Below are 14,352 nucleotides of genomic sequence, written 5' to 3'. Positions count from 1 at the left end.
TGCAATATAACATACAAATTGATAAGATTTGGATCATTTTCATTTTTTTTTAATATTTTTTCCCAAGGTTTCTGGACCGAAAATCCTCCATCAACTCTTGATGGAGGTGCTTTAAATGTATAGACTTTAACTACTAAACAATTTATTATGACTCTAAACCAATAGTAATTTAAATGAATCAATTATATTCGATAAATGCTTATTACGAATTTTATTAAAACAATGCATAGAAAATTGAGAACATCCATTTTTTGAAACAATTAATTATTTCTAATAAAAAATAAAAAAAAAATAACAGAGGGAGTACCAATTGTTAAGAAGAAGACCCAATCGACACTTTAATAGCCCGTTGATTAATTATATAACTCGCAAGTCATCAACTAATCCTATTCTTGCAGGGTAGAAAATCCTTCGTTGATACATCATGTGTGACTCTTCCAAGTACAAACCTAACTCTACTTCTGTGTGGAAAAAAATTGCCACGATGCACCAATTCCTACAACTAATACAATTATGGAGAGAGATGTAGAAGACAATTAGACCAATGATCCAATCCAACTTGTCCAGTAAACGTGATCTGACAAAACATGAAATGAGGATAAGATATTCCAAAGAAATCATTGATCCAACTAAGTGTTGGAAGAGAGAGAGAGAGAGAGAGAGAGAGAGAGAGAGAGAGAGAGAGAGAGAGAGTACCAGCAAGAGAGAGAGAGAGAGAGAGAGTACCAGCAAGAGAGAGAGAGAGAGAGAGTACCAGCAAGAGAGAGAGAGAGAGAGAGAGAGAGAGAGAGAGAGAGAGAGAGAGAGTACCAGCAAGAGAGAGAGATAGAGAGAGAGAGAGAGTACCAGCAACGCTGAGCAATATAGGCGGCCTGTGAAAATTGAATCTGAGCTACGCTCATGGCACGTCGAACGAATAATAACATGTAGGGTTCTTTGATCAAGGGAAAGAGATGACGAAGTGAAACACGAAAAGTAGTTTGGACACGAAACGGCGTCGCATATTGGAGAAATAACATCTAGGGTTCTTTAATAAGCAAGATATCATGTTGATTCTTAGTAAAACGAAAAGATATAGTATATTCAAGTGAAAGGTGAAGCCAGAGACGCAGAGGCCTTCGGGGCTTCAACAAATTTTGTATCAAAAATGTGTTGAATCAAGAAGCAGCCCATCGTCTTCTCCTTTTAAACTAACTGGTTTGACTAACCCTTTTAAACCAAAATTCGTTTCTAATGGATTACAAATCTCAAACCAACATCTATAAATGCAATGCATGAAAAGTTCAATTAAAAAAAAAGAAAAAAAAACATCCACAAATGCAAGGCAAACATTGTTTTTCCTCTATATCAAACAAATTACATTTAATCAGATCCAACTATGAAATCCGAAAATTAGAACTCGGGCATGTATGTTCCTTTTGCTTATTTTGTCGAAACTCTCTAATTGAACATAAACTTTACTTGACTTTTGCAAGAAGTTATCTGCTAACTAAAAAAACACCACGTGATATTAATGTTGTGAATGTGATTTATGAGTTTATGCAATGGACCTTTTCATATATGATTTAGACCTATACTCCTTGTTTTAAAGTTTAAATCTAGGCCCATGATATTTGTACGTCAATTTAGGCCCATTAATATAAAGAGAAAATCAAAGAGATTAAGAAAAATTTCAAAGAGATTAAGCTACACTAACAACATTTCTTTTATGAGAACAAATTTGATTTTATGAAAAGAATTTTTTTTTTCAAATAGATTAAGAATATCAATATGATATGTGTACACTAACAACATAATTTCGAATTATGCAAAATGTAATCCAAATTTATTGAACCTAACAAAACAACTATACAATAAATTTCAGAAACAAAAAGAGAGAAGACTTTTTCTAGTCAATATACTAAATATTTTCTCAACCACTTGCGGTGAGATGAAGTCGAACTCTCGTGCTCCAAAGATCTTACAAAAGTGCAGGAAACAAAAGAAGTATAACAATAAAGAATGAAAAATTAACAAATAGAATTCGATTGGTGACCACATAATATAAAGGAAAATTTTCTTTAGAAAATAAGATTTGAGAATAGTAAATTATTTTTTTATATTCTCCGTAGAAAAGGTTTTAGAATTACATATACAGTAAAAGATTACTGACTGTTTGTAGTACATTGAATATTACTAACATATTAGACTCTAGTTTAAAAATATGAGAGTGTTTCCATCCAATATTTTTTAAAGGGTATCTAAACAATAAAATAATAAAAAATATTAAATTTAGAAGTTAGAAACAGTTTTTGTTTAATAGTTTAAGAAACTTTGGGGTAAGGTTTAAAACCTCTCATGCCATTTGTCACTTTTTATTGGTTTGTTTTTAATTTTAAAATTTAATTTAATTATATATGTTAAAAAGAATTAATTTAATTATATAAATATACTATGATAAAATATTAATATTTAATTATTTAGATATCCAAAAGAGATTATAAATCGATAATGAGTACATTGACTTTTCTAAAAACAATTTGGCGTTTTTTTGTTTTCTTCCGTTTAAACATTATAATTTTTTACTGTTTTTAACTAATTTATTTTAGTTGCGCTTTTAATGTTTTGTTAACATATGAATTATATACTCAAACGAAATAAATAACAAACTTTTGAGGAATTTTTAGCTGAAATTAGAAAATTTTGAATAAACTTGGTATGATTTTTTTCTATAAGTTTCATGAGTTTTAACAAAAGAAGTCTTGATAAAAGTAACATGTTAAAGTACACAACTAAATATTATCATAGACTTGGAGAAAAATCAATTAGAGCGAATGCAGATTTATAGGCTTTGAACGATATGTCGATATCATCATTAGTCATTACTGAGTCACTGACTATTGACTTCGAAAATTTAATTATCTTTATTGACATCATAATTAAGAAACTGATTATCTAAGAAATTAGTTAAGTCAATAACGATGGACAGAGGAATTAACAATGCAGTTGACAGAGTTAAGTAGGAGTGTAGGAGTGAGATATAAATCTAAAAAGCGAATATTGAAATATCCAAAAATAAAGAATGGGTTAATATGTTACTCTTATTAGTAAATAGATAATAATTGCACAATTAAGGAGAAAATCGCGAGAAAAGAGGATGCACGACACTAGAAACTAGAAAGCGTGCTTCGCAATGGTCTTTTCTTTTTTACACAAAAAGCCCATTTCTCTCTCTCTCAGTCTCTTCCCCATTAATAGAGATGCAGAGATTATATAAATATTGACCAGTGTCCTGGAGAGAGAAACTCGCCGCTCGCTTTTACTCCTTTTTTCTTATATTTTTTTTTTTTTGTTAATGAAGGTAGCAGTAAGCATTGAGCACATATCTCGAGCCACAAAGGTCAGTGAGAAACTGCTCTTATATATAAATAAGCTCCTTGTCTTCCATTTCCAGGCGTGCATGTAACAGTGGTGTTGATTTTTTTTTTACTTTTCATTTTCTGGACAACGGCTAGTTCTTCGGAGTAGAAAGTGGAAGAAGATCTATGGATTACGGAGACGATCGGTAGATTTTCTTCTTCCTCTTTTTTTTTTGCTGCTGCTTATTCATCTCGATTTTGGTGCTTTTGATTGTCTTGTATTCCTGGGTTTTTTTTCTTTTTTCGAGAGGGGTCTATGATTTGGTTTTGTGTGTGTTCATTTTGTGATGATTAATTTGTTTAGATTGTTTCGCATTCTTTGATTTTGTGTTTTTTTTTTTAATCTTTGTTAGTGTAAAATAGAGTCACACTGTTCCGATTCGCCTGCTCCGTTGTCTGGGTTTTACTGAAATCGTTGTGTTCCGCTTAGATTTGGTGCTGATTTCTCGCTCATTGCTGGTTTTGGGTTTGATTGATTTCTGGGTTTAATGTGAGGAGAAAAATGTCGGATTCTCTGTAAATGTGATTCAAGAATAATGTTGGGATTTTGCAGTAGCCATTCATGGAATTGGCAAGTGGAGAACTGTGATCACCAACCACAGTCTAATTTCTGTAAGTTTTTTTTAGCATCATCTTCAACTCTTACAACACTGTGACAAGCATCACTGAGTTGTTTCTCTTAACTCTAGCGGATGTGCCGGAGTGCACAATGACTGAAGTCGCACTAAACCAAGAAGACCACTCGTACATGTTTGATGATGAATCCACTCCAGTGAAGGCGTGTACTGACTTGGGTTATCATGTCACAACAGGTTGTGCTTTTTTTGTTTTTTTAAAGTTATCATTTCGATTCCTGTTGTCTTCTTAATGATGGTTTCTAATCTAAAGAGTGTGGCTTCAGATGAAACGATCAAGAAACTGGAAGTTCAAAGTGAGACACGTTCTGCTGTAAAGAGGCGTCGGATGTTACAATTCGAAGACCAGCCCATGGATCTTTTCAGCAGTGAGAGTTTCTCTTCAATATTAAAATCAAGCGTGAGTTCACAAAACCCATTAATAGTCTTTAGCTATGCACTTAATTTCCACGGACGCCTTCTCATTGCTCCCTTATTAGGATGCGGACCTAGTTGCTGGCATCACTTAAAAGTATTTACCTATATATAGATTTTGAGCAGTCACCAATATCAGAGATCTCTTAAAACTTCTAGATCATTGAGTGCATCGTATTATCCCACCGTAAATAGACTCTGCGATGTGAATGCTTGTTCATTTCAAATTTTTGCAAAGCAGGATTCGGTTTTGTTTAATAGAGTTTTTGTCTTCTACTCGTATAACAAATTCAAGCTACTTGGTAATGGTATCTGACTGTCTCATTCAAATGTTAGGTACTTGTCATCGCTAATTATGTTACTAAAGCATCATCTGATAGCTTAGAAGATTGCATGAGGTTCTAGTACTATCTTTGATGCCCTGATTGATATTTCTTCTACGAATGTTCAGGCTAGAGAGGAGGCATTTGATGAGCTTTTACCTGAGGGATCTCAGCTTATAGAAGGGTTTTCAGGTTGAGCTCTTATAAATTCTTCCAAGTCAATCTGGCCAATGCGTTTTCAATTCAAACCAAACATTGTCTCTTTTTCAGAAGATGCTTCTGCCTCGAGCTTCGAGGGCATTGATCTGTATGCTGAAGAGTGGTACGCTGATTGCTTAAATGATTCTGAGACTCCAACTTTACCTGATGACTTGTAAGTTTCGATCTTTCTTTATTTGCTGATTTTCGGTTTAGTATCCTTTTCTGCTTCATTAACCGATTACTATTGTTGTTTTCTCTCAGGAGCTTTGGTTCCGCTGATGTCCAAGTAGATATTTCAGGTCAGATTTCTTTGTTTTGGTCTCTTCCTTACCTTGCTCTAGCTCTGACTTTTCTTGCTAAACTCGCTGTCTTTGCGCAGAGTATTTAAATGTGCCACCAGAAACAGAAACCAGGGAAGTTAAGCGGCCTATCACTCGATCTTCTCCAAATGTTATCTTTAAAGGTAAAATAAACAGTTGAGTCACAAATGAGTCTCATAGTCACACACTGATGTAGCGACAAAAAATGAGTATACAAACAAAACATCATTATAATGTTAAGTGATGAAATAGCAGGTAGGAAATCTTTTGCAAGGCCGGTCCCAAAGCTACCATCTTCTATCATCTATCCATTTGCGTTCATCAAACCATGTGGGGTTCACGGCGACGTGACTCTTAAGGACATAAACCAGAAAATCCGAACTCCACCAGCAAAACCAAAGGAAGACAAAGCAGAGCTTGCAGTGATCCAAACTTCAGCATTCTCTGGGAAACCCGTTGTAGGAAAGACTAAAATCCGCACAGAAGGAGGAAAAGGAAGCATCACGATAATGAGGACGAAAGGATAAGCTTAGTTAAATTAAGTAGAAGTATTTAAGTTTTTAAACTTCAAACATTTGCCTTATGCTCATAGGCCCTTAAAATCTTTTTACCGGATATAGTTCCTGTCAAGGGCCTTTAAATCAGTACAGCGGCTAATATACTCTTCAAGATCTTATTTTGAATCATGTTCTTGTTTCGTTTTCTTATCTGTAGTAAGAGAACTTAAGGATCTGTATCCATGTGGTAGGATATTTTTTGTTTGTATAAAGTCCATGGTTCTTAATGTTAGCTGAAACATTGAAAGCCAAAACTCTGTTATGTCTCTTGAGTCTTTGGTTGGATTGCTATATACAGTAGACGAAGAAGCAATTCTGGTTTCTTTTCTATTCGTTTCCTTTAAATTCAGTGTTACCAGAAGTTGAAGCGAAACGTTGCGTTTTATAATCAAGAAGAGAGTTTCAACGAATATGATTAATTTGGTTATTTGGGCCTGGCCCAAACATTTTTGATAGGATTCAATTTTTTCCCATTTCAGTTTGTCTGATGCTTAAAATTTAGAGATTTTTTATCGGAGATGGTTTCGCTCTCCACCTCCACGAGCCACGTGCACCCACTCCCGTCGGCGTATGTCCGCCGGCCGGCGGAGAGAACAGTGACGGTGCGATGTGTCTCCATTCCCCCTCGCGAGCCCAAACATATAATTCCTTCGGGTAAGAGCAATAGCTCTTCCTCCTTGGAGCTTAGAGAGAGGCAGAGAAAATGGCTGATGACTACGGAGGACGTGAAGGAGAGAGATTCCAAGGAGAGTAAGGAGTATATGAATACTAAGATCGCGTCGAGAAAGGCTATATCGATAATACTGCGAAGAGAAGCGACAAAGGCGATTATCGAGAAGAAGAATGGACCTACCAACTCGAAGAAGCTGCTTCCAAGGACAGTGCTTGAGTCTCTTCACGAAAGAATCACAGCTCTCCGTTGGGAATCTGCTCTTCAGGTATATTTCGTCTGCTCTGCAACTATCTCTAATTTTTTTTTATTTTTTTTGTTAATTTTGGCTTTGCTTCTGTGGTTGTTAAGAAATTTGATTTTATATCTCTTAATTGAACTTAGTATATCTTTGTTTAGCTGATTCTGTCTTTAAATTGCTGTTTAGGATGGAAAATTAATGGTTTAGGGTGAAGAGTAATGGCGAAAGTTTCCTGTTTTATATGTCTTGAGCAAAGTGTTGTGCTTGTCCCTGTAATTACAAGATTAGTGTTGGTGTATATCTGTGTAGGTGTTTGAACTATTGCGTGAACAGCTATGGTACAAACCAAACGTTGGCATCTATGTAAAGCTCATTATCATGCTTGGGAAATGCAAACAGCCGGAAAAGGCTCATGAACTCTTTGAGGCGATGATCAGTGAAGGCTGTGTGGTGAATCACGAAGTGTACACCGCACTTGTATCTGCTTATAGCAGGAGTGGCCGATTCGATGATGCATTCACACTCTTGGAACGTATGAAAAGTAGCCATAACTGTCAGCCGGATGTGCACACGTATTCCATCCTCATTAAGTCGTTTCTTCAGGTTTTTGCCTTTGATAAGGTTCAGGATCTGCTTTCTGATATGAGAAGACAGGGTATTAGGCCCAATACAATCACATATAATACCCTCATCGATGCGTATGGGAAAGCCAAAATGTTTGTGGAGATGGAATCAACACTTATCCAAATGCTTGGAGAGGAAGATTGCAAGCCTGATTCTTGGACCATGAACTCAACCCTTAGAGCCTTTGGGGGAACCGGACAGATAGAAATGATGGAGAATTGTTATGACAAGTTTCAGAGCTCTGGGATCGAACCCAACATCAGAACATTCAATATCCTCCTTGATTCATATGGGAAAACAGGAAACTACAAGAAGATGAGTGCTGTGATGGAATTCATGCAGAAGTATCACTATTCATGGACCATAATCACCTACAATGTGGTCATTGACGCGTTCGGGAGGGCAGGAGACTTGAAACAAATGGAATACTTATTTAGGCTAATGCAATCAGAGAGGATTAAACCAAGCTGTGTCACACTGTGTTCTCTTGTTCGTGCCTATGGAAGAGCTGGAAAAGCGGAGAAAATTGGAGGAGTCTTGCGTTTCATTGAGAACTCTGACATAAGGCTAGACCTTGTGTTCTTTAACTGCCTGGTAGATGCCTACGGGAGGATGGAAAAATTTGCAGAGATGAAAGGTGTTCTCGAAATCATGGAGAAGAAGGGATTTAAACCTGATAAGATTACATACAGGACAATGGTTAAAGCATACAGAATTAGTGGCATGACTAGCCATGTAAAGGAACTTCATGGTATGGTCGAGTCCGTTGGTGAAGCCCAAGTTGTATTGAAGAAGCCGGATTTTTAGCAGAGGAATAGAGCTCAATTTTCTGTTGTATGTACATATATATATATATATATATATATCTTGTATCCATCTCATTGTTTTAATGAAAAAGGTAGTTACATTTTCAGTTCGCTTACAAAACTTTGTAACACAAAAACAAAAAGCAAGAAATTGATACAAGTTTAGTTCTTTACTCGAATTTGTGTTATATGTCATCAGTCTGTATGTGCTGAAGCAGCTAGATATGAGAGTTGAAGGCTGTACGCTTCTTTCAGCTGAGTCAAAACTTCTGCTATAGACGGTCTGCCAGATGCATCTCTGGCCACACATCTTATAGCAACCGAAGCAGCTTTTCTCATGCTCTCTGGATCAAACGTATCCTTCAAGATATCATCCACAATCTCAAATGCTCCTGCTTGTAAGTTTGGCCTAGCCTGCATTTAAAGTATTTCGGACCTTTATTACATTATGAACTCAGATACTGGGAGATGAGAAAACAAAGACAACAATCATGTTTCTCTCACCCATAAGACCAAGTTAAAAGAATCTGGTGATCCTAAGTGACTTAAGGGTTCTCTTCCACATATGAGCTCCAACAGAACCACACCAAAGCTATAGACATCACTTTTCTCTGTCAGCTGCAGGGTGGAATAATATCTGGAATAAAAAAGTGTGATTATTGATTAGCTAATGAAGCTTTTAATCCATCACGAACGCTGGTAGAAATTACAAAAGAGTTTACTCTGGGTCAAGGTAGCCTGCAGTGCCTTTAACAACAGTAGTAACATGAGATGCATCTGTTTTTGTAAACTGTTTTGACAGGCCAAAGTCAGAAATTTTTGCGTTCATATCCTTGTCCAGAAGTATGTTACTACACTTTACATCCCGATGTATAATTCTTGGCTCACTTCCATTGTGCAGGTAGTCCAATCCTTCATGGATAAGATAAAATGTTACTATCTGCTAGAATCAAATGTGTTTTAGTATATTAATACTAACACCAATGACAGATGTTGAAGAAGTACCTTTTGCAGCATCAACTGCAACTTTTAATCTTGAAACCCAGTTCAATGAAAGCTTTTTGCTACTTGGACCTGCAGAAGCAAGATAGCACAAGATGCTATTGATATGTAGGAAGATGACTCTGAAAAAGTGCTAGAAACTTGGGAATTTGCATACCGTAAAGGTGATCAGCTAATGAGCCACCAGGCAGATACTCATAAACCAGTATTTGCCGTTTTGGTTCATAGCAGAAACCCTCAAAGGAGACTAGATTTTGGTGGCGGATTTGAGACAAAAGGTGCACCTAGAGTGTAGAGAGGTAGACTTAGAGATCTCAGCACTTGGATCACTAAAGATGAATGCATCCTTTGAATGCATGACATTTAAATATGAACAATAATTTTTGGAGAATGATGTGGGAAGTTAACCTCGTTGATGAAAGAATCAGCTCCAAGTTGAGTTCTATCAAGTCTCACTTTGACTGCAACTTGTTTTCCATCTGGTAGTTTTCCACGGTATACAGATCCAAAGCTTCCACGGCCAATCACCTCCTTGAAATTCCTTGTAGCTAACTTGATCTCTTTGTGAGAAAAGATTCTTGAAGTATTCCAGTTCTGCATCTTTAGTTCTTCTCCTGATCCAGATTTTGATATAACATAAGAATCATAAAACCACAACTTTGTGGGGGCAAAGGGAAAGCATTGTTCTCATACTGGTTATATCTCTTTCTTTGTTTCTCTGTCTCCTCGTTAAGATTGACATGAAAACAAAGATGATGATAGTGGCAAACAAGGCTCCACCAGAAACTCCAAGCAAGATTGCTATACGGTTCTGCTTTTTGTGTTTCTTATTGAGAGGGATAGTGACTTGTGGTGTGTCAATTGTTGAAGACACGTTGTTACACGATAATGAAGAGAAAGAAAGGCATGGATTCCCCGTTGTTCTGATAGACAGCAATTCAGTAACCGAACATGATCAGAATATTGTAGTAAATGCCGAGACAGATATCGAATACCTGACTTCTAGACCTGTTCTGTTAAGAGACTGTGGCAATGGGCCTACTAAGTTATTGTTTTCCAGATTCCTGAGCAGAAGTAAAGAAAGATCCTCCTTTGTGTGAGGTGGAGAGTGAATATGGTTTGTGAAATTAACTTCTTTTCTATACATGTTTACTTACAGGAGACGAAGTGTCTTTAGCTTTCCTAAAGTTTCAGGAACTGAACCTTGTAAGCTGTTGTTTTGCAGGTCCCTTCAAAGAGAGGAGACTTGCTTTTCAAGTTTCGGAAAAGAACAAACACATATCCAGATAATCTCAGTATGAGATACACTTACAGAACTTCAAGGTTAACCAGATCTTCCAGTTCGGAGCCGAAAGCTTTTAATTGGTTGAAACTCAAATTCCTGAAGAAACCGTTAAAAAGCATTTTTTTTCATACTAAAAGAAATTTTTAAAGAACATATATTATCAGTGTTCTAGGAATGAGTATTACAGTTGCTTGAGATGTTGAAGGCTGCCTACATTCTGTATTGCTCCAGTAAGTGATGTATTATGCAAGTCCCTGCAGAGCAACACCCAAGATAATAACGCACATGTATACAAGACAAGCTAGAAGTGTTGAAGATTTGCTGACTTACAGTGTCTTGAGATCAAGCAAGTCTCCAAATGTTGGACTAATGGACCTCAGGTTTATTTGTGAAAGAAACCTGAGATGAGACAAAGAAATGTGAGATGAGTCAAGTAAATGTGAAAATCAATAAGGATTTTCTTACAATGATGTAACGTGGCTTCCTTCACATTCAATGTGTTTCCAAGGAAGCGGAGTACATGGATCTTCTTGCCATCCAAGGTCTTTCCCGGTAAATTGCTCAATGACTTTAAGTGCTGAAACTGCAAAGATCATAACTTATAAAGGTGAACTTTTGACTGTTGGAATTTGCTCTATCCAGCTAAAATCAAACTAGAGAGAGTATAACCTGTTGTAGAAGAAGCTTCTGGAGGGATTTGGAGGATTTCATACACCTCAATAGCGTTCACCTGAGGATTGAACTTGATTTTTTCAAAGGTGATGTTTAACTTGCTGATACTTCTTTGCGTAAAGTACAAAGTACCGGCTTCTGAACTGGTCACGGTATAATCAGATTGGTTGACTTCGTTATTGATCGTCACATTAAAAGAAGGAGAGAGTGAGAGTATCCCAGCAAAGTAGAGGATAATGTAGTAGTCCCCTAGTGTATCTAAAGAAAGAGTATATGAGAGACTGTCTTTGCGAGCAAGAACTCTTGCTGTCTCAAGAACAGAAGCTGGTGGATTCTCAGTAATGTTCAAGGAAGACAATCTTGTGAGTCTATTGAAGCTCAAAGAAGCGTGAAACGGTGCAAAACTTTGATCCGGATCCCATATTCTGTCAAATGGATCTGAAGGGAACCTGCCATTCAACAGAGTCCACCAAGTTTATTCAAGAAAACACACCAAAAGAAGAAAAGATCAGATTCAGTGATAGAACTCATACCGGATAGTCCCATTTGTGTATCCGCTATTGATTCGGTAACTTCTCCTGAGGATTATATCCGGTGAGCCCTCCAAGCTGCGTCTGTAAGCACCTAAAGGAAGTGGCCGTACTTCTAGAGAAGAGATAACCGGAATGCCTCTTCCTTTAACCGCAAGCAAACAAAGCATTAGAGAATCATTGTTGACAGGCCAAACCAACTCTTCAATCCAAGGATCCTTGGTTCTGAGGTCAACAGTACTTGTGATTCTCCTTCCCAAAGAGACACGAAATGCTGGAGGCTGGTTCTGGCTATCATAGTTCTTATAAACGAATTTGGCCCGAATCAGAACCGAGGTCAAGTCTTTCCTCACAGGTACCTTGTAACATACGCGACCTCGAGAATCCGGGAAGAATCTGATGGGGACACTAGAAGTAGAAGTTCCCTCGATGTAAGTAACCGTACTAGTGTTACCTGTTTCGGTATAATCGTTATCTGAAACCCAGGAGATGTTATAAGCAGCGGTGTAACTTGAGCCGCCACAGGACAAGCTCAAGAAACCTGTTCCATTACAAAGATTCAATCAAACAGTTGAAGGCAAGAGAATAAAAAGTAATGGAATGATGTGAGACAAAGTGCAGGATCTGCATACCATCTGGGTTGGAGGAACCAAAAACCCAGAAGCCACTGAACAAAACCAGATCTACCAAAAACAGCATCATCTAATTTCTTGATTGAAATATTAATAACATATATTATATTTTGTATTGTTTCTTAGTTTGTGTATGAAGCCATTATTGTTCATATATATGAATGTGTAAGGCTCAATGATGATGATTCGTAGGTACTTTACTCAGTGGTCACTATGCAATATAACAGTCTCTGTCAACTTAATAGTAATTAATCAAATTAACACTTTAACTACAGTGAATGTTTATTCAGCCTTCCTTATCAATGTATTTTTGAGTGAAAATTCAAAAGAAAAAAGATTGGTTTCTCTATTGCTCAATTCTTAAGAATGATTATGAGAATGATGCTTGAGGGAGAATTTTCAAATGTAATGATATTACGTTTTGCTTGGCTTCAACACTAATCCTCAATGCATCCTCCTTAAGCTTTCTCATAAAGGGAAAAAACCTTTTTGGACAAAATATTTCCATACTAAAGTAAAGTCTCTCAAAATTTGTATATCTATTTTGTTAATTAATGCCTTAGAAACATAAAGTTCCTTAATCTTTAATTAATTGATCTTTATTGTGCTTTATCGACTAAGGTTCAAATCCTCTTTTGAAATAATTCCATTTATTTTCTTAGTTTAAACTTTAATTCATAAATAATTTTCTTCTGCAAATAAACGCAAAGAATGTTTAAACTAGTCTTAGCAATGTAAAAGCCCATTGAAATTGATAAATCTTCTTATATCAAAAGAATAAATTTTATTCAAAGGCAAATCATCTACAAGTGAAACATGGCAAACTAGTCTTAGCAATGTGAAAACAAAGGATACACGAATGCTTATTTAATAGCTACGAAAACCCAAAAAAAAACCTAGACATCAATACGAGCAGTTTGATCAGCTTCTAGGACTTGAGATTTCTTGAAGGACAAGCCAGCCCATCTCTTGTTGAATTGCAGAATCTCCATCACGATCGCAAACAATCCAAATATATAAATGTGACCCAATGATTGATGGAATACTTTCCTTTAAGCACTCTTAAGAGCTTTTGAGCGAAGAATTTTCTACTCCACTTCCGGTAAATCTTCTTATATCAAAAGAATAATTATTATTTAAAACCAAATCATCTACAAGTGAAACACAAGGAATGGAATATTTGACCCACCGGAACAGAAAACACAAAACCGCAAATACGGTTCTTGAAGACAGAGACATGATGATGATGATGATGATTACGTTTTTACTCGGAGACACACGAAGGTTAAATTTTCTGATCAGAACACGAATGTAAATCCTTATCAAATCAGAGAGTCTAGGTTTGTAAGAAAGAGATTAATGAATGTTCGACTACAACGAGGCTATTTAGAGCGATATGCAATTCCAATCTCCAAGTAAGTTGGTAACCGCTTTTTCTAGTATTTCTTTAGTTATCGGCCGTAATTTTCCATATTTTGATCCTCTTTCCTTTTTCCCCAACAAATTTCCATATATCTAATCCCTTATACCATTTAATTATGAGAAACGTTTTATTTATCTGGTATAGTTTTTTCAGTTACGTGTTTACTTTTTAAATAACGTGGAAAATATCATCGAATTAATATTCTCTTTTATAACATTTGATTAATATCAGTCAGATGTTAAAATATCTACATAAAATCCCGAGTATACGAATAGTCAAAGTTATCGTATACTAATAATTTGTTGCCCAAAAACAATTATATCATAATTCAATTTTACACCAAATTTGATAGGTTTGAATCTGACCTGTGATAAAAGTGCTTGACTAAGGATTCAGAATTTGTCCTATATAAGGAGCTTCAAATCTCACGAACTATTCCAAAAACATCCAAATAAAAAGAATTCATAAGATATTGCCGAGATCACACACACACAAAAAAAACAATAATGGATATTCGGAGATCTCCATACGTATTCATAGCAGTTTCTATCGTCATTGTAATGTTCTTGATCACAGGTCAGTCAACTAACACAAAATAACATTATTGCTTATAGTTATC

The 14,352-nt window shown here is 36.1% G+C and overlaps 3 protein-coding genes across 5 annotated transcripts; 2 read left to right on the top strand and 1 right to left on the bottom strand.

Annotated features, from left to right (window-relative positions):
- Positions 1–3,267: 3,267 nt before the first annotated feature.
- On the top strand, positions 3,268–6,083 carry LOC18013364 (protein XRI1). Of its 3 annotated transcripts, none has more exons than XM_006395081.2 (10): positions 3,268–3,379; positions 3,495–3,544; positions 3,952–4,010; positions 4,088–4,210; positions 4,300–4,433; positions 4,899–4,962; positions 5,044–5,143; positions 5,233–5,270; positions 5,351–5,434; positions 5,547–6,083. In XM_006395081.2, exons 1-10 carry the CDS (start codon positions 3,335–3,337, stop codon positions 5,816–5,818), a joined length of 969 nt encoding a protein of 322 aa, XP_006395143.2. In that variant the 5' UTR covers positions 3,268–3,334; the 3' UTR covers positions 5,819–6,083. The 3 variants fall into 3 exon arrangements, with proteins under 3 accessions (XP_006395143.2, XP_006395144.2, XP_024007209.1); XM_006395082.2 differs by having other exon boundaries at positions 5,041–5,143; XM_024151441.1 differs by having other exon boundaries at positions 3,279–3,379; positions 3,955–4,010; positions 5,041–5,143; positions 5,547–5,818.
- Positions 6,084–6,357: 274 nt separating this feature from the next.
- LOC18013381 (pentatricopeptide repeat-containing protein At5g48730, chloroplastic) lies at positions 6,358–8,310 on the top strand. Its single transcript, XM_006395078.2, has 2 exons — positions 6,358–6,786; positions 7,069–8,310. Exons 1-2 carry the CDS (start codon positions 6,367–6,369, stop codon positions 8,188–8,190), a joined length of 1,542 nt encoding a protein of 513 aa, XP_006395140.1. The 5' UTR covers positions 6,358–6,366; the 3' UTR covers positions 8,191–8,310.
- Positions 8,282–12,377, bottom strand: LOC18013380 (probable LRR receptor-like serine/threonine-protein kinase At5g48740). Its single transcript, XM_006395077.2, has 16 exons — positions 12,311–12,377; positions 11,682–12,219; positions 11,146–11,597; positions 10,942–11,059; positions 10,807–10,875; positions 10,662–10,730; positions 10,504–10,572; positions 10,349–10,420; positions 10,187–10,255; positions 9,885–10,114; positions 9,600–9,805; positions 9,349–9,475; positions 9,195–9,263; positions 8,912–9,101; positions 8,694–8,826; positions 8,282–8,603 (listed from the first exon to the last, which is right to left on the bottom strand). Exons 1-16 carry the CDS (start codon positions 12,375–12,377, stop codon positions 8,385–8,387), a joined length of 2,697 nt encoding a protein of 898 aa, XP_006395139.1. The 3' UTR covers positions 8,282–8,384.
- Positions 12,378–14,352: the final 1,975 nt, after the last annotated feature.

The sequence above is a fragment of the Eutrema salsugineum genome, unplaced genomic scaffold, assembly GCF_000478725.1.
Source record: "Eutrema salsugineum unplaced genomic scaffold, Eutsalg1_0 scaffold_6, whole genome shotgun sequence".
Lineage (NCBI taxonomy): Eukaryota > Viridiplantae > Streptophyta > Magnoliopsida > Brassicales > Brassicaceae > Eutrema > Eutrema salsugineum.
This window is presented reverse-complemented; position numbering and strand designations above follow the sequence as displayed.